This window comes from Microtus oregoni, unplaced genomic scaffold, assembly GCF_018167655.1.
Source record: "Microtus oregoni isolate MIOR12 unplaced genomic scaffold, Mior012 000005F_ref0000423, whole genome shotgun sequence".
NCBI lineage: Eukaryota > Metazoa > Chordata > Mammalia > Rodentia > Cricetidae > Microtus > Microtus oregoni.
Genome location: NW_024543064.1, coordinates 7,737,472 through 7,757,597, shown reverse-complemented (window position 1 = coordinate 7,757,597; position 20,126 = coordinate 7,737,472). Strand labels below are relative to the sequence as shown.

The following is a 20,126-nucleotide window of genomic DNA, read 5'->3' as shown; positions in this document are numbered from 1 at the left end:
GAAGCTTTTGCTCTCAGGAGCACCCCTTCCCCTCTTCTGCACCAGCCTCCTCCCTGGTCCTGCCTCCTAGGCACTGACATGCCGGCTTAACTGTCTTTCCCACTAGATGGGGGCAACCTCAGAGAGCGGCCAGGCTTCTGCTATGGTTTAGTTTGTTTCCCAGTGCTCTCAGGAGGTAGTGAGACCTTCAGCCATTGTGGAAGTGACACAGGGCCCGAGACCCTTTCCTTCCTTTCATCTCTGGCCGTGACACCAGCAGTTTCTCTCTATTACATGCTCCCTGCCATTGTCACCCAACACCCACAGCCAGAGAGCCCAGCACCAGGGTAGCAGAAGATTGGAGCCCCACCGAAAAGAACTTCTCTCTCTCTCTTTCTTTGTTTGGTTTCCAAGACCACGTTTCTCTATGTAGCCCTGGATGTCCTGGAACTTGCTCTATAGACCAGGCTGGCCTCGAACTCACAGAGATCTACCTGCCTCTGCTTTCCCCAGGCTGGGATTAAAGGTGTGAGCCTCCACCACCCGACCCTTTTTCTCTTTCTGAGTTGACTCTCTCAAGTCTTAGCAATGGGAAAATAACAGATCTTTTTAAGGACCTTTGTCCCAGAGGTCTAGCACAGCACCCGGGATACCAGAGTCCCTCAATGATGAGCGCCTGCTCAGTGGGTTAAGTATATGTTACTAATAGGACTGCAACAGGAGCAAGCTGACAAGAATTCTCTCTCAGGACTTCTAATCAAATGATTCAAAGCTCTCTGCCAGCACCAGGCAACTAGAGCTCAGGCTAGCCTCTCAAAGGGTCCCACTGTCCATCAAAGATGAGAGCAAATGCTGGAGTCCAGTACTGCCCCACAAAATTTACACTGGCCCTGCTTATACCTCAGCGCCCCTTGGTGCTTTGTCCCTCTGGGCGGGAACAAGACAGCTCAACACCAATCACTGAGCTCAGCATGAAGCAGGACCCAGAACCTATCCACAGGGCCTGTGGATGCACACACAGAGCTTTGAAGCAAAGTCAAACAATGAAACCAAAGGGAGAAACAGAGTATCAGATTTCTTCTTGGATGCTAGCCTGGCTTTTCTTGAGCTCTGCCTGACTTTCTCTCAAGTCCTCAAACACTGGTTCATTCTTCTACTAGGTGACACAGGCTTCCCAGTGTCATCTCCTGCCACTCTCACAAAGCCTCCTGACTTCCTCAGCCCACATTAATTTTTCTCTTTTCTGTAATCTTATAGAAATTTTTGTCAGTATAATTAATTTTGGCATTAACTCACAATGTCTGATATTATTCTCTTTTTCTTAAGAGCCTGTAAAATTCTGAAAAATCATGCTTTGAAGCTCTCCCATAATTCAGAGCTGAGCATCTAGTAGGTGCTCACACACCGAACTGTAGTAGGTGCTCACACACAGAAACACAGTGCCTTCTGGGAGTTCTTCTGTGTTCTCTTCCTCGCTGGCATTCACTAACTTTCAAGGTCAAACACACTCACCAGAAAGCAAAGATGGCACAGGAGGTACCCAGCAGCCACGGCCACTGGGCCAGGTCAGGAGATAAAGGTCTGCATATGCCAGCTTCTCCGGGTGTTCTCAAGAGACCCTAACCCTGACACAAGAGCATCTGGGGCTGGGCCGAGGGAAACCCATTTTCTAGACTTGGGCTCAGAGGTGAAAAGTCCTTAAGCAACTGAGAAATAGGAAGGAAAGGGCTGCTGTGGATCTAGGCATAGAACCCCCAGGAACACACATGAACAGAGGCCATAAATCCCTCCCAGACGCAGACAATGCCTCGGTGATAAGCATGCAGATTGCACACCTAGTTCAGAAACTCCCCTGAGTTTGCTTGTAATTAAGGGGGTTAGAGAGGTAAAAAATATATATATATATAAACCCAATTAATCATTTAAATATTTAAAGTCAGATTTTTTTCCTCACTCCGGGATTAGTATATTTCATAACGCCAGCAGCCGACAGCCCTGGTTTTTACTGGGGTTCATTTTAGAGCATGTTAAACTAGTCAGATTGAGTGATGCTTCCAGCAACTAATCGCATGTCAAATAAAAGATATTTTATGTAATAAATTACCGCTACAAGTAATTCAAATGTCATTTATCAGTTTTATTATCAGTCAGGCAAAGTCTTGTTTCTCTATATTAATCAAAATCAAGCTTTTTTTTGCCCTTTTTTTTTGAGCAGTTTTGACACCTCTTGGCAAAAGTACAGCAGTGAAGAGCAGGGACCCCCAGAGCTGAAAGGAAAATGTAACGGTACGCGAAGTATGAAGCTCGATGGTGACAACTGAAAACTCCAGGATTAAAAATTATCATCCCCATTGTTTCTGTGCTGGTGTCAAAGCAGGAGGAAGCCTACCTCTAAGAGACGTGTGTTACTGCAGGAGACTAACAGACTCTAAGCCAGGAATCTTGAAAGAGACTGCAGACTCAATTGCTGCTGCTGGCCAGAAAAACTAATAGTTAACTCTTTGTGCTTCCAGAAGGCAGGCAAGCTTATGATGTTTGATGCCCACTCTGTGACCAAGCAGAACAATTTGTTCCGAGCAGGAAGTTTTCAAGTAGCAGAGAGACCTGTTTGGTATTAAGCAGTGGGAGGAAACAGCTGGAACGCAACAGATGTGCTTAGACAATTCTGCACCCCAGCTGCCACTGCCTATCCTCAACAAATCCTATTAAATGGCTGGGCTCAGGGACACAACTCAGAAAAGTATGGACACTTACTTAGCCTTTGGTTAAAAAGTATGTTTAGGGTCCAAAGCCTACACAACAGATCGAGAGGATTTGGACCGGGAAAGAGAAATGAGTCAGTCCCCCGCTCACAAATGGCAGAAGCCTGCTCCTGGGGTCTCAAAGGCTCAGGCCAGACACAGAGGGACAAGAACCCTGGGTGTATGTACTCTGGCTTCACCACTCAGCTTTATCCAGAAAGCAAAGGACTCTAAATACAACTTGTGATGCACACAGCAGCCTGGCCCCCACCTGACCACAGGAGAGAACACCCGACTGGCTGTGTCTGCTGGAGAGAGATCACCTACCCAGCTGCAAGCAAGCCAGGAGAAAATGCTGATAAGGGGAGAAGGAAGAGGGCTTCAGTCCACGAGTTCTGGGACCAAAAGGAACCTGTCACTTTAATTTTTTTTCTTTTTAAGACAAGGTTTCGGGCTGGAGAGATGGCTCAGCGGTTAAGAGCATTGCCCGCTCTTCCAAAGGTCCTGAGTTCAATTCCCAGCAACCACATGGTGGCTCACAACCATCTGTAATGAGGTCTGGTGCCCTCTTCTGGCCTGCAGGCATACACACAGAAAGAACATTGTATACATAATAAATCAATATTTAAAAAAAAAAAAAAGACAAGGTTTCTCTGTGTAACTGCCCTGGTTGTTCTGGAACTTGCTCTGTAGACCAGGCTAGCCTTGAACTCACAGAGATCTACCTGCCTCTGCCTCCCAAGTGCTGGGATTAAAGGTGTGCACCACCACTGCCCAGCTGAACCTGCCATTTTTAAAAAATATACCCTTTAAAATCTGGTCTTGAACTCTCTTAAATCACTTTTTGAAAAAAAGTAAAACTTCTAAAGAATTAAAATGAAGACAATTTTAGAAAAGACTTGAAAGACAATAGAGCCTCTGCTGAGTTATGGAAAAGAAACAAATCGAGGCTGTTTCTTATGGCTTTGGAGATAATGGTAACTTTTTTAGAATTTTCCACATGACTTACAGAAGAGGTGATGTTCTTGTTTGCATGGATGCATAGCACTGTATCTGTTACTACAGCAACCTCCATTTAAAAAACAAACTCCCCTCTGCCAAGATCCCATGTCATCATTAAAGGACCTTTGTACTTAATCTGAAATCACCCGAGACTCTGTCACCACATGAATGCACACAGTGGAGTCAGGACAAGGGAGTGAAGGCTGACCCAAACCTCTGAATATTCAGTTTAAAAATAAAATTAGGAGCAAATTACTTCCATGGGCAGAGGAGAACCCACTCACTCCCATGCCTGTGTTAGGGAACTGACCCTCAAAACCACTGGGTAAGAAGAAGGTGCAGAACTGATCACCATGTGACAACACAAAGGCTGGCTTCATTAGCCCTGAAACCTTTGTCACATACTTATAACTGGCTCTAGACAAACACAGGTGTGCCGTTTTTTTCCTAGAAAAGTCAAGCTCTCCCAGTCTGCTGTGGTGGGAGCGGTGGGGCCCTGCCCTTCCCCAGTGTCCTGAGTCCCAGTCCCAGTTCAGCAGGACATGGAACAGGTGACTTACTGTGTGGCTGCGGGATGAGGTGAGGGGGCTGGATAGGAGCCACTGGCGTAGCCAGGCCCAAGGATGGAGGCTCATCTGTGGCAGTGCCTGACTGCTGGAAAGCCAGGTCAATCTCGTCATCTGTCAGTCCTAAGGGGAGAAGAGCAAAGGACACTGGTGAGGACCTTGCCGGCATCCACACTGCAGCAAGCCTTCCTTTGCAGGAGGGCCTGACGGCCACGGAGTGCCTTGCATTCGAGTCTGCTGCCTGCTCGATTTCGGATTCTCGGGAATCTCTCTCAGCTGCAATTTAACCTTAAGCGACAGAATATTAGCCTCAACACTGCTTCCAAATGTGGCTCATTCAATTTCCTTAATTTATCCTTGAGTTTATTGCTGCCTTTGAAGTCGCTCCATACTGCAATTCTCCATTCTTCCCCCGAAAACAGATACCATCAACTGCAAATGTGGCTCATTTTAATCTGTAATGGTGTTAAAAAAAGAGGGGAAAAAACTAACAATAATGCATGAAAACAGACAGGGAAACAAAAAACTAATTATTGGGTGAGACGACTAATTAGTCTAGATCGTTTCCGAAGACGGGAATAATTTGCTTTATTTTATGACAAATGCAGAAATAAAAAGAAAAATCAGGACTGACTGTGATTAGTATGAATGGGATATAGAATGTAAAGAAGAAAATAAAACAAGAAAACAGATCAAAACAAGACCAGGCCCACACTTTTGGATGATTATTGCTCTACCCTATCACGGGCTGCCTGGACCGCCCTTGGCTAGTTTCTTTCTCCCCTTTCTTTAATCCTCCGACACTCTAAACTACAATGCACACAGGGCATCAGGAAACCGCGGGCGCCATCTGCAGTGGCTACAGCATGTGTAAAGGATTTTCCTAAGAAATGGAAGGCAAGTGAAAGCCCACCAAGACCCTAGTCCCAGAAGGCTGAGCACACAGAGAGATTCTCCGGGGCCCGAGACTGACTGGGTGACTACTGGTGTCAGCACTGACCGAAGTACAGAATAGCAGATGGGAACTGTGGAGCCCGCAGGTGTGCAACAAGAATCCCACAGGCCCCACCCAGGAAACAATGCTGTGTACAAGAGAGCCTCTGTGGCGGCTGGGAAAGCGGGTAAGAGGTCACCGCTAGTGTGACAGCTCGAGCTGGTCCAGGCTGTTCCGGGAATCCCAATAGCCACTGAAGCCGCAACACAGAGCTTTTAAACCTGGGCCGAGAGCTTTTCTACATCTGGTCAGCAGCTCTCCATTAGAGGCCCACAGCATGGAATACTTGCCCCTAGGGGTGGGTGAAGTACAGGCGGTTCTGAAGATCAGCAACTTCAAAGTGTGGTGCCTCGCACACTGCGCCTGGGGGCTAATACATGGTGCGCATTAATGCTTCAGAGCGCAGCTCTGCCCTGCATCACATAGCTCTGCCCTGATCACATTGGCCTGAGTGGATTCCCACCGTCCCTCAGACTGTTCATGCCCTACCGCAAATGGTCAAGGGAGTGCCTCGACTATTCCAGCGGCCCTTGACCTTTCTCTCAGGTGCTGCAGCAGCACTTCTAGCGGGAAGCAAGCGAGCACTACCGCTGTCAGTCTAGGGAACTGCGGGAGCATTTGCCTAGAGGGGGGTAGGTGATCACATAACAGAGCATCTCAGACCGGGCTGGACAAGGTGCCCCACTTCTTGCCTCCGTAGCTTGTCACAAATGAGTTGTCTCTGCCCCAGAACAGGGTTAGGACAGACAGACAAGCCAGGCAAAATCGGAGGACACAGTTCCGTACAGCTTATGCCTCTCAGGCTTTTTCTCCTGTCAGTCACTGCCAAGTGCTCATCCTAACTAGGAAGGGGCGCTCCTGTCCAAGTGCTGGAAGGAGAACGCTGCTGTACCAGTTCACAGGGAGAAGGGAGCAGCACCTGCGACATCAGCACAGGCTGCTGGTCACTGGCACACCATGGAATTCTAGAGACCTGGTGGATCGTGTGCCTTGTCAGCTGCTGGCTGCAAATGAAGATAATTTTCCCAAAAGGAGCATTCAGTTGCAGTCTCAATCTCCCTTTTGGCTCCTTCAAATATAAACAAGTACGATAATGTTCAACGCTGGGGAAATATACAGCAAGTTGCAGGCTGTGCCTCAGCCTTGCGAGCTAGAGCTAGTTAAAGGAACAGGACTTTGTGCCTGTTGTTCTGTTCTGCCCTCTGGCCCTGAGCTTTCAGGAGCCTATTTTCCTAATAAAACACACCTTGCATTGCCTCTGCTGCCCACCAGTGAGGCGACAGTTTAAATGCCGTCAGCACTTCCTTCCAAGCTCCTGCTCTCAGAGCCCTTATCATCTGATGCTTTAAATCTATGCTGGCTGGAATTCTCCCTACCTAGTTCTCCAGGAGAGTCAGCATTCTGATTCCATTTCAATAAATGAGTCATTTTTCTTTAGAATGAAGGAAGAAAGGGAGGGAGGGAGGGAGGGAGGGGAGAAAGGAGTATAACTTTAGAGTTGGAAAGTTCTCTCAGCCATAGCCCCACTCAGCAGATGAAAAGCTAGAGGCAGGGTGAGGACTGCCCAGATTAAACTTGTTCTGGAGAGCAGTGAGGCAGATGACAACCAGAGTTAGAAACGCAGACTCAGAACTTCAGTCTTGAGTCTGTCCAGGTTTAGAGAAAGATTCAATTCCTTTCTCCCCTGCCACCCTGAACCCCATTTGTAGGTAAGAGCCAGTAACATGGGGTTTTAAACCCCGCGTTAGAGCTGCGCATGATACCTGGATAACATTTTAACAGCACCAGAGTGACAAATGGGCATCCATGTGCTTCTCAGGGTGTCCCCAGCTCAGGCAGCACTGGCCAGTTTATGGACCCTACAGAGCCCGGTGACCCACCTGGGATGCAGCAAGGCCAAGCAGGGGGTCCCTCACTTCTCCCAGCCACTGGTTCCTGGTACAGAGATGCCCCTACCTCTGGGATGAGTTGTTGCCAGAGGGCCCATGAATAAACACCTAGATGCCCTAGTCCCAGCTTTCCTACTCACCCGCAAGATAAACAATGCAGATCTTTGATTGAGACCTTGCAGAATCCAAAAGGTTAAAAGGACTAATAAAGGAAACTGCCAATTGTGAGTGAATTATACTTGGTTCTGCGAGCCCAGGCACAGGCTATATTATAAAAGGCATCTCCTTGCGCTGTTTACCGTCACCCTGACTAATGCAGACCTTTTTTGTTGTTGTTGTTTTAAATAATCTCATGCAAATTAGACACACACACTTCCTTCCAGTTGATTGCTATCTGTGAGGAATAATCTAACTGCACAGGGTCTGAGCAATGGTTGAACAGAGCAGAGAGCAAAGGACTTTGCCATCCTGCGAGCTAGCGGCAAGCAAGCCACCTGCACCCTCCCTGCCTTTGGAAGCGTTAGTTCATTTTGATAAAGCTCATATTTTCCTCTTTGTTGAGGTGCAGACTGCTGTTATCTGACACCACTAGGACCTGGCATTTTACCCTCCTTGCAGTAACTTTCCTTCTACCACAGGGTGATTTTTCTAGAGTTCCATTCTACCCCCTATTACTGGTAAAGAATCACTCCAGAGAGTCCTGTCACTCACTCTCTCACTAAAAGGGAGGAACAAGAGAACCATCCAGGAGGGGAAGAGGAGCAGTGACAGGAGGCTGTGACTAGGGACAGAGAATGCTGCTACCTCACCTGCAAGGCCATAGTCGCCTAATCTGCAAAAAGTGAAGGTCTCGGGCACCTTTTTCGTTCCCTTGTGTCCCTCCAAACTACTTCCCCAGACACCAGCAAGCTTCCACTGCTGCCGGTGCTGGCGGGGCTGAGGATTTCTTTTCCAGCACTTCTCCCACAGGGGCTGCATTTAGAAGAAGGGAAAAGAGGAGCAGCACCCTTGTGCTCCAGAGGCAGGCTCACTGCCATCCGAACTGACTCGTATTTTTATCTCCTAGCAGATAAACAAACCTGTTCTCTTTTTCTAAAGGTTTCTATTAGAACACAAACAAAGCCCAGCACACCGGGTGAACATGATGCCCAGCCTTCGTTTCCCAAGACTCAGGCAAAGCCCAGGACCCAGAAGAGCTATTTTCTGTGGGACTGGCTGCAACTCCACACTAACTCCAGCGTCTGCCGGGCAGTTCTCAGCCTGACTCTGTGGAGGTGAAGCTGAGAATGTCTGTGGAACATGACAGACGACAGCAGTGTTCTCTGCACCGTGCAAGGGCAAATAACCAAGACGGGGGCTAGGGACGGGTTGAGAGTACGCAAGGCAGTGAGCCTCAGCAGCACCTTCCAGTCTGTTCTGTGCTTTATGATCGCACTGCAGAGAATGAAAGGAACGTGGGAGGAGTGGGGGGAGGGGGGTCAGACCCCAGGCCCACATCCAAGGACAGCAGTGAAGGACCCAGAATTCAGATCATCTTCCTCCATCCTCAGCCCCTCCATTTCTGATTCATCTGGGACTCTGGAGACTGAGCGAGGGTCACCTCTCTCAGAACACAACTAGTTATCTGCCTGGCACATTCCAGAAGGAGATGAGGCAGGAAGACAGCTGGCTAAAGATATTCCCCAAATTAAAAGAAAAATCAACTCTCTCGGAATGGGTTCGGGGAGGGGAAAGGGAAAAAGTATTTTTATTTTATTTTATTAACATTTTGTTGGAACAGTAGAGTACAATAAGGACTCTTGGAGCCTCTAAAAGTCGTTGGATGACCTGTGGACCCCTATTTCCCAGTGCCTTGTATAAAATTGAATTTTTTAAACATAAATTACACGTAATGACGACACTGTAAAAACTAACAGTAATGGAAAGCTGTGCTGTATTTCATTAGCCTGTATTATTCCGTGCCACCTGATCCAGCCGGGCCTTGTTTATGAGTTAGTGTGCTAGCAGATGCCGATGGAAGCATTTGCTTCGACCTTGCTCTTCTCATTGGGGCATGAAATTACGACGGCAGCACCTTGATATTACAGCCATAAATACAGTAAACTGCAAATTTAAGCCAACGGCTCCTATTGTCTCTGAACATAAAGCTGATCGGTATTTATTTAAAAGGAGAACAAAAAAAATATTATATATCACCTTGTTTATGGGGCTGCCCCACCCACTCGCTTATCCCCTCCCCCAGGTCCCCAACCTGTCTAATCTGCTAGGTTAAAATATTAAGCAAATAAGCCAAATACTTTCTTCTCTGTTGATGACTATTCCCCCAAGCAACAAAAATGGTTTTTGAGAAAAACAGTTCTAAATATCACTAGTCTGAATGAAAGTTTTTATGCAAATGAAGGTGGAGGTGGGCTGGTTCCCATCATCTCGATATTGATGTGTAATTTCAAGAACAGGACCAGAGTCTTTCCCCTCCTTAAACGAAGGGAGTCCACACAACTGGGGAAAAGTTGCTGCTGAGCCTTGGGACTGGATGCTGCCTCAGTATCCTGAAAACTGCTCCGCAGAGCAGCTGCCTCGGAAACAGCCAAACATTTGTCTCCTGCCACCCAGGGTAAGAAAGATATCTGACCACGGATGTAATTCTCATCTCAGCACAGAGCACTTGGGCCTCTCATTAAAATTTGCCCAGTTACTTCCTTATCCCAGTGATCCATAAAGACAACACATCCTTTAAATACATCAAGTGTGGAGGAAACTAAACAAAGATGAAAGGACCTGGATACCAGCAGGCACCTCTCCCAGTGTAAATCACTGAGTAAGAAGCCGGTGCCGACGAGAATTTCATTGCCAGCTACAGACTCAGAGCCTGGGAAGGCTTCTGCTTACAACCCAAGGAAGGGAGTCCCTGGGGAGACAGAGGAGCTGTGAACACTCAGTCGTATCCATGTGTGGAGCTCTCAGGAGTTAGCGGCCAAAACTAGAGCATCAGCAGGCAAGCTCAGAAGTCTACCAACACAGCACAGAGGAGGACCATTTCAGCAGCAAACTAAATCCAAGTCGGGGCTTGAACTTCAAAGCAGACTGGGGTCTTAGGGCCTGAGCCCAGTAGTACAATGACACAGGCAAGATCAAGAGTTTCTGTACACTTTTGGCAGGTTTTTCATAAGGCAGATGTACTCCCTCGTAGCCCTAAATTATAACAGCCACACTGGCCGCCCTGAGCTTAGCACCTTCCACATAAGGAGGGAACTTTCTATAAAATTTATTGAGCGCCTCGGGGGAGTAGTATACCTACCGAACAAGACGGAAGTGAGCTGCCTCTCTACGTTACACAAATTGAGACCTCTTGTATAAAAGACGGAGGGGTTCCAATCAGCGTCCATGATGCCTGTTTCCAGATCTGTGACCTAAAGTACCCCCACCTTCCTTCTAATTCTCCCTGGCTACACTGGAAATAAGCATGCAGAGGGTTACTTTTCACGTCTGCCACCAGGTCTGGAGGATTACAGACCACTCCCGTCAGAAGACAGACAGCCTCTAAGGCGCAGGTCTTTAGCAGCAGGCTGCAGCAGTCTCTTCACAGGCCCAGGAGATGAGCAGTTATTTACACGCCAAGGTCTGGTGAGCTTTTGTGAAAGCCCGAGAAACCCAAGGAATGAACACTTGAGCGACACTGACAATGTCAGCAACACTTAAATTGCACCATCTCAGAAGAGACTTGAGGAGGCTGTTCACGTTTGTAAAAATTAGACTATTTTATGTGTATGAGTGGTTTTTTTGTTCTGTTTTGGTTTGGTTGTGGTTTTTCAAGACAGGGTTTCTCTGTGTAACAATCTTAGCTATCCTTGTAGTAATAGGAGCGGCGGGGCTGCGTCCCCAGCACCCTGGCCACCTGGCTAGCTTATGCCCCGAAATAACAACACACAAACTGTTTTCTTTTAAACACTGCTTGGCCCATTTCTATCTAGCCTCTTCTCGGCTAACTCTCGCACCTGGACTAGCCCATTTCTAGTGTAGCCCACGAGGTGGCTTACCAGGGAGATTCTAGCCTACGTCCATCCTGGGTCGGAGCTTCATCGCATGTGTCTCAGAGAGCAGAGCTCTTGCGTCCACCCAGGAGAGGGGAGCATGGCGTCTCTGTCTGAGGCGTCTTACCTCACTACCTCTTCCTCCCAGCATTCTGTTCTGTTTACTCCACCCACCTATGTTCTAAGCTATGAGCCCAAGCAGTTTGTTTATTACTTAACCAATGAAATCAACAGATTGATATATGACACTCCCACATCATATCCTGGAACTCACTCTGCAGACCAGGCTGGCCTCGAACTCACAGAGATCCACCCGCCTCTGCCTCCCAAGTGCTGGGGTTAAAGGTGTGCGAGCGGTTTAATGGCATGTGCGCATGTGCATTACATGTGTGCAGTGTCTGCAGACATCAGAAGAGGGCGGTGGAAACCGTGAGCTAGAGCTACAGGTGGTTGAGAGCCATCATGTAAGTGCTGGGAACTGAAACCGGGTCCTTTACAAGAGCAGTCAGTGCTCTCAACCACCAAGCCATATCTCTAGTCCCTTGCCTGCCTTTTTAAATTTACTTTTTATCTTATGTAAGAATTTTGCCTGCAAGTATGTCTGCACCATGTGCACACAGTGTCCATGGAGGCCAGAAAAGGGCACTGGATCCCCAAGAATGGAGTGACAGATGGACATGGGCCACCATGTAGGTTCTGGGAACCCCTGTCCTATGGAAGATCAGTCAGTACTCTTACCCACTGAGATAGCCCTCTGGCCTCTTGTCTGCTTTTTAAACAATAGCAACTCATCTTTACAACCAAAGGAAGTCAGAACGAAAAGGAAACTTGAAGTTCTTGGGGTCTATACCATTCTCTTTCTCTTCCACCATCCTACCCTTTTCATTTACAGATGAAGAAACAAACAAACAAAAACCCCATAGAAGCCATTCATGGAGGTGCACACCTTTAATCCCAGCACTGGAAAGGAAGAGGCAGGGGGATCTCTGTGAGTTCAAGGCACCCCGCCCCATGAGGGCTCTCTCACCACCCCAGGGTGAGTGGGGACATGCTGGAGAGCCTGCGTCCACTAACACCTGACATGACACATTTTCAACAGCAAAGTCAGAGAACAAATCCCCCCAAAGGAGAAAAGCAAAAAGGACAGGCGGTACAGAGGGAGGCAGTGACAAGGCACAGGTTCTGAGTTACAGATGGGCAGGAAGCGCTAGGGCACAGCTAGTGGTTGGAGGTAAGGGTGGCACATGGAGTATTTCTAAAGCTAGCAGAGAGAATTTTAATGTTTTCACCATAAAGAAATGATTCTTTGAGGAGACAGGTATGCTACTCTGATCCGAATATTATCTATACAATACACATATCATAAAACATGATGTGAGCCCCTATAAATGTTCAACATTAAAAAAAAAAAACCATGAAGCTGTACAAGGTAGCTCATGCCTGTAATCCCCGCACTCAGGAGGCTGAACCAGGAAGGCTAAAATCTGAAAAAAAATAGTGAGCCTAAAGAAAATAGTGAGGTCCAGGCTATCCTGAGCTATACATAATGACACCCTGTCTCAAAAAGAAAAAAAAAAAAAAGGTTGTGGGGGGGAGGGGGGATTACTTATGCTTAAGAGCTCACAGTGTTGTAGCAGAGGACCTGAGTTCAGTTCCCAGTGCCCGCATCAGGCTACTCACAATTGCCTGCAACTCCAGCTCCAGATCTAATGCTCTCTTATGGACTTGTGAGCATGCGCGCACGCGCACACACACACACACACACACACACACACACAAGATCACAAAATAATAAATCTTTTTTTATAAAAAAAACTTTAAAATAAAAACAAAAAAAATAGCAAATCCCTTGAAAAAGATTTAAAGGTATAAATTATTTGTAAACCTGGGTATGTTCACACACAGGCACGTACTTACCTGTGGATATGCACAATGCAGAGAGAGGAGGGTGGGGACTGGAAGCATGGGTTAGACATAAAAAGGGACCATCAACTGGGGGCAAAGACTGAAGGTAGAATTTCTTCTGCATACTCCCTGTGAATTATGCTATACATATATCCAACGTATTTTATTCACATGGACAAACTAAATTTTATTTTAATTTTCTTTCTTTTTTAAAAAGAGTATCACTATAGCCCAGCCTGGCCTGAAGCTTGCCATGCAGACCAGGCTAGCCTTGAACTCACAGAAATCTACCTTCCTCAGCCTCTCGAATACTGAGATAAAAGGCATGTGTCACCTACTATGTCTGGCTGGATAAATTTTTCAAAACAAGTGTCTGGAGGCAGGAACACAAAAACCCTGATCTTGTCTGTTTTCTAGCAGGGAAGCCAAGGCAGAGACAGAAAAGGTGCAAAGCTGGACCTCACACCTGAGACGGGAACAAGGCCACATTTCCAAGTCCGAGCATAGCCCTCTGCTGCAGCCACAGCGGTCAAGGGTAAAGGCAAACATCTGTCCAATTTTGATACATCCTGGCTGCCCAATCGTTTCTTTCAGCTCTAAATATCTGCTTCAGCAACAGACATGTTTCTAGCACTGAAAGAAAACAAACATGTACTTTGTGGCGAGGGATGGCCACCACATTCTCACACGGCCTGACTCGGAGGCAGCTCTGCCATGAGTTGCTGACCTCTGTCCCCAAAGGAAAAGCCTCCTCATGGCACTTGAGCGCAGTGGGGCTCACTCTTCAGTCACGGGCTGAGTGTCACAATGTTCCTTCAGGATTTTCTTTTACATCCTGAATCTTAAATTCATAACTGGAAGAAAGGTTTATTGTTTGATATTCAACTTCCCCAAATTTAAAATGCCCAAGCATTTTAAAAAGACCTCAACATTAAGCTGTACAAACACATTAAAACACTTTGTATCCTAATAGGTCAATATATAAATGACTTTGTCACCAACTATGTGTGTAGCTCAAATGCATGTGGTATTGCATTCTCCTTCTCTGAGGAGCAGACTACTGCTAGACAGGCTGGAACCTGGCCCAGGCTCCTCTCCTTAACTCTACAATCAAGGGGGAGAATAGTCCAACTTTTGCTCAAGTACAAAGTACCAACTACAGTCTACCATTCAAATGCACTGGCATAGTTATTAACTCTGATTACTTTTAAGTTAAAAAACTTTTTTATACAATGTTGGTTGCTGTCTGAGGGTATAGTGGGGGAACAAACTGAGAAACTACTGAAAGACAATTGGTATGCTGCCTCAATAATATTCTAAAATGTTCATACACTCATAGACTCAATGATTTTATAATAATAAGATATAATAATAGTGCAAAACACTATAGACTAAGATGGCTTATCATTACTTTTTTCCCTAGAACTGGGGATTGAACTCAGGGCCTCACACATACTAGGTAAGCTACATCCCCAGCCTTCATGTTACCAATAGATAGATAGATGGGTGGATGGATGGATGGATGGATGGATGGACGGACGACGGACAGACCGACAGATAGATAAAAGCAAGGGCTAGGCATGGTAGTCCATGCCTGCCATCACAGTACCTCACAGGTGTAAGGAGAAGAACCAGACTTCATGGTCCTCCATGGATTCAGGTGAATTTGAGACCCTACACCTCAGAAAACAATACAAAAGTAACAAAGAAACTTAATGACTGGGTGACATGTGCTACATTTCAATAACTGAGTATTATTCAAATGTTTATATTCATCTGAGAATTTCTCATAACATTTTTAAACATGAAGACATAAAGAGCTGACGTGTATTTAAAGCGAATGTCATCTTTAAGAAGAACAAGGGGGGCTGCTGGGCGGTGGTGGCGCACGCCTTTAATCTCAGCACTCGGGAGGCAGAGGCAGGCGGATCTCTGTGAGTTCGAGACCAGCCTGGTCTACAAGAGCTAGTTCCAGGACAGGCAGGACAGGCTCCAAAACCACAGAGAAACCCTGTCTCGAAAAAAGAAAAAAAAAAAAAAAGAACAAGGGTAAGTCAGAGTATTGCCATGTGAGAGGGAAGCACAGCTCGATGGAGCAGCACTTGCCCAGCACACACCAGACCCCAGGCTCAATCCCTAACACTGCACAAAAGGCAGGGGTGTGGGAAGGAGGAAGAGAAGGAAGAGGAGAGAAAGAATTTCAAAAATCACACAGCAGCACTATAAATGGTGAAGGAAGGCCCTGTCACTCTATCTGATGAGAGTCTGCCTGAGAGTAGGCAAAAGGGGCAGAGGCTTGAATCTACTGGCCCCTCATGACATCATTCCCCTCTGCCTCACAGTCTGAGATCTCCCATTTCCCACAAATGCTACCTGGTAAGAGACATAGCTTCATGGAATTTACTTAGTGATAATTTACCCATCTTCTACATAAGACTCTTCTAAGAAACTTTTTTATAATTGTTTGTAACTCTCATGGTACAAAATTCTAACAATACATATGCCACCTGGTTACTCTGTTACACCAGTCAGAAGAAATCACAGGCACTAGCTTCTATGTAAAAGCATGTGTGTATATACATGATTTATACATATATATTATGTGTATATTTACATATATGATAGAATGCTATACACAATTTTGTATCTTGCTGTTTTAATTAAAATTAATTAATGTGGAGTTGGAGAGATGGCTCAGCAGTTAAGAGTCTATACTGCTCTTGCAGAGGACCCGAGTTCAGTTGGTACCTCGCACTTCCATGGGCATATGCACACACATACATTCATCTGCATATAAGCAATGATATACTCACAGATACACATAATGTGAAATAATAAATTTTAAATCAAATTAATATGTCCTCAGAGAACATTCGGTATGGGCACATCTACAGAGCATCACCATTCTGCTCAATGAAGTCTGCTGTGTGGAAGGTCTATATCTCCTACTGGACATCTCCTCCTACAATGAAGACCACATGACAAGACCTTGGATGCAGTTTGCACATGTATGGTATCACCTCAGGAACCCCAAGTTGATTCTAATCTGCTTTCCTCTGATGGCTAATAAGTTGGACACCTTAGGGTCTCACTATCTAGACCAGGCTGGCCTCAGACTCACAAAGATCTCCCTGCCTCTGTCTCCCAAGTGCTAGAATTAAAGGTGTGCACCACCAGTGCTATTGTCCTTTTTGGTTTTGGTTTTTGTTTGTTTGTTTTTCAAGACAGGGCTTCTCTGGATAACCATCCTGGCTGTCCGGGAACTCACTCTGTAGATCAGGCTGGATAACCACCCTGGCTGTCCGGGAACTCACTCTGTAGATCAGGATGGCCTTGAACTCCCAGAGGTCAGTCTGCTTGTGCCACCACCGCCCAACTGCTCTTGTTTATTCTTAGTATGGCTGACAGATTGAGACTATTAAGGCATCAGTCCTCTGCCTAGAAATGATGATTTCCAGTGTGTTCAAAGTTAAGTACACAAACTTCTCAGGAAACCAGTATCTCCTACACGCCACTGCATGGACTGTTGGTACAGTGACCATGCCTCCCACTACTGCCCACCCTCCCCACACAACACGCTTCACTCTGTTCCTGGAATTTGGTAGATATGATTTTTCTCAAGCACAAGTCCTTCCCTTTTCATAGAATTCCTTCTCTATAAAAATTCATGAGGTTTGCTTCCTCATTTTTCAAGTGTTTCTCAAAATGTCACTTTACAGGGGCCTTTCCTGATCATTCCATTTAAAAATTGCAATTTCCTGAGAAGTCTGCTGCCTTACTAGCTTCACACCACATTTGCTTTTACCTGGTTACCACCGTCTCCTGTAGCAGGCTTCCTCTGGACCATTAACCAGCTCTCAGATCATGACACAGAGACTTACTATTAGTTATGAATGCTCGGTCTTTGCTTATGCTTGTCCCACCAGCTCTCATAATTTAATTTAATCTGCTTCTCTTCATCTGTGTTTTTCTTTCATTCTGTACGTCCTTCTCTGTGTCTGACTGGCTGTCCCTGGGTATCTCTTCTCTTTCTCCCTTGTGCTCCCTTCTGGTTCTCTTCTCTTCTTCCAAGCCTAGATTCCTCCTACTTAGTCTCTCTGCTCACCAGCTCCACCTATCCCTCTACTGCCTAGCTACTGGCTGTTCAGCTTTTTATTAGACCAATCAGGTGCCTTAGGCAGGCAAGGTGAAACAGCCACACATCAATTACACAACAATTAAACAAAAGTAACACGCCTTTTCATAGTTCAAGTAATATCCCACAACAATCTATCTCCCTTCCTCCTTGCTACTGGAACGTGAGCTCGGCAGAGGCAAGGACTTGGGGCTACTTGACACACTATGCTCTTCCCTTATACACCAATTCTGTGCAGCAGTTCAAATGTCTTGCCTGCATGGCCATTCTGCTTGTCAAGACAGGAGGTATGGGTCAGCAGTAGAGCACATGCCTTGTTTACACAAGGTTCTGTGCCTCAGCACCACATACATACATACATACATACATACATACATGAATAATAAAGACAAAGGAACAATGACCAGAACTATGGTTGACTCAAAATCAGAAACCATGAAGCCAGCTAGAAATTAAATAGTGTCCTCAGAATGGTGAAAGAAGGCTGGTGAGGTGTTCAGTGGGCAAAGGTGCTGCCACCAAGCTCTATGACATGAATTTGATCTCAGCAATCAACATGGTGGAAGAAGAGAACTGATTTTCACAAGTTGTCCTTTGATTTCCACACTCAGATATACAAAATACGTAATAAACATACATGTGTGTCCTGCTAATGTTTAGTCACACTTCCTGGGTTCATAAGGTTTTGGTTTTAATCATAATTGGGGATTTCTTTGCCAATAACTTTTGAAAAACATTTTTTTTTCTTCTGTCTCACTCTTCTCTTATTTTGGGGCCAGAAATTACCCCGATAGTCAGTGTGACTTTAGGCACTGTCCAGGTCTACATTCCCAGTCTTTTTTCCTCTGTGTACTTTGGTTTGTATGCTTTCTACTGGTCTGTCTTCAAGATCACGGATCCTTTTTTCTGTTATATCCAAACTGGTGGCAAACTCACGCAATCAATTTTCCTTTTTAACATGAATTTATTTTATGTGCGTATGCGTGTGTGTGTTGAGCACGCATGTGGAGATCAGAAACAACTTAACAAGAGCTGGTTTTCTCCTTCCGCCATGTGGGGCCTAGGAATCAAGCTTCGCAGTGAGCACCTTCCAATGAGCCATCTCACTTGCCCCACACCAGTGAAATCCCAGAATCAAACTGGTTTTCAATTGTAAGAGCTCTTTTGCTTCCTGTACATGGTTTGTGTTCACTGCAATCACCCTCGTCACCCGTTCACTCACTTTTATGTGAATTCTTTAACATTTTTCACTAAAGTTCTTGTTAGTTCTTAGGTACACTAACATCAAAAGCAATTTGCTTCAGTCGGGGTCATGGGACTCTGCTTCCTTCCAGCAGATTCTAATTTTGAGTCGAGAAAAGCTGGTGAGACCCGGCTTCTCTTCCGAGCAAGCAGGCTCAGCCTTAGTCCTGGGAGACAGGATTTGCCCCACGTGTCCCTTATGGGATCTGGTCTCTTTTACCATGAATCCTGCGTCTCCTACAGTAGCTGGCTAGCCCTGAGCTCCTTGCTGGTACCTGTGGAGCTTCCGCTGCGCACAGGCAGGTTGCCAGGCATCCCAGCGCTCACACGAGCTTCTCTATGCAGAGCTGGGGGCACCTCCTTCATAGTCCTCTTCTTTGGCTTCCAATCTCAAGTTCTGGCCACTCACCAGTCTTCAATCTGTCCCCCAGCTCCTCAGATCAATAGCACAGCTTTCTGCTTGAGTTCTGCTTTCTCACTCAGACAGATAAAGGGATACCTCAAGAAAAAGGCCCACAAAAGTGGCTTTTTCAGATGCCTCCAACCTTCAAGAAAGAAGTGATACTTCCCTGGTCTTTTTTTGGTTTTTTAATTTTTTTATTTTTTACATTCACTAGTGTTTTGTTTGCATGCATGTCTGTGTGAGGGGTCAGATCTTGGAGCTATAGACAGTTGTGAGATGCCATGTGGGTTCTGGGAATTGAACCCAGGTCCTCTAAAAGAGCAGCCAGAACTCTTAACCTCTGAGCCATCTCTCCAGCTCACTCCCTGCTCTTATACATATTAAAATTTATAATAAAGACATAACAATTAAAACACAGTGGCTCTCATGTAAGAATGTATGGGTCAATAAAACAGAATGGATATCTCTGAAAGAGACTGTTACACATTAAAATTTAATATATAATGAGAGAATGACAAACAAACGACTTATTCATTGAAGGACAGTCTTGGAAAATGTTTGACAGGAGCTTCACCTATACTACACAGATTTTAGGCTCAAAAAGTTAAATATAAAAACCATAAAAGCTAAAATAAAACATGGGAATATTTATCACCAGTTCCATGTTCACAAATAAAATACTTAATCATCTTAGTTTTTTCTCAATTACAAGAATATTTAAAAAACAAAAGTAAAAAACCCTCAACTCAAATGAAAGCTTTGCTTTTTTTAAAAAATTGATTTTATTGAACTCCACATTTTTCTCTGCTCCTCTCCTCTCCCCTCCCCTCCCCTTCAACCCTCTCCCAAGGTCCCCATCTCCCAATTTACTCAGGAGATCTTGCCTTTTTCTATTTCTCATGTAGATTAGATCCATGTATGTTTCTCTTAGGGTCCTCATTGTTGTCTAGGTTCTTTTTTTTTTTTTTTGATTTTTCGAGACAGGGTTTCTCCGTAGCTTTTGGTTCCTGTCCTGGAACTAGCTCTTGTAGACCAGGCTGGCCTCGAACTCACAGAGATCCGCCTGCCTCTGCCTCCCGAGTAATGGGATTAAAGGCGTGCGCCACCACCGCCCGGCGTTGTCTAGGTTCTTTAGGATTGTGATTTGTGGGCTGGTTTTCTTTGCTTCATGTCTAAAAGCCACTTATGCATGAGTACATATGATATTTGTCTTTATGGGTCTGGGTTACCTCACTCAGT

At 45.7% G+C, this 20,126-nt stretch overlaps 1 protein-coding gene across 2 annotated transcripts in view; it reads right to left on the bottom strand.

The window, feature by feature from the left end:
- The window catches only part of LOC121448176 (peroxisomal membrane protein PEX14-like), a 138,426-nt gene that overhangs the window by 23,342 nt on the left and 94,958 nt on the right, over positions 1-20,126 (bottom strand). For both annotated transcript variants that reach the window (XM_041651967.1, XM_041651969.1), the window contains exon 4: positions 4,283-4,411. In XM_041651967.1, coding sequence (XP_041507901.1) covers positions 4,283-4,411 — 129 coding nt within the window. The remainder of the gene's footprint in view (positions 1-4,282; positions 4,412-20,126) is intronic.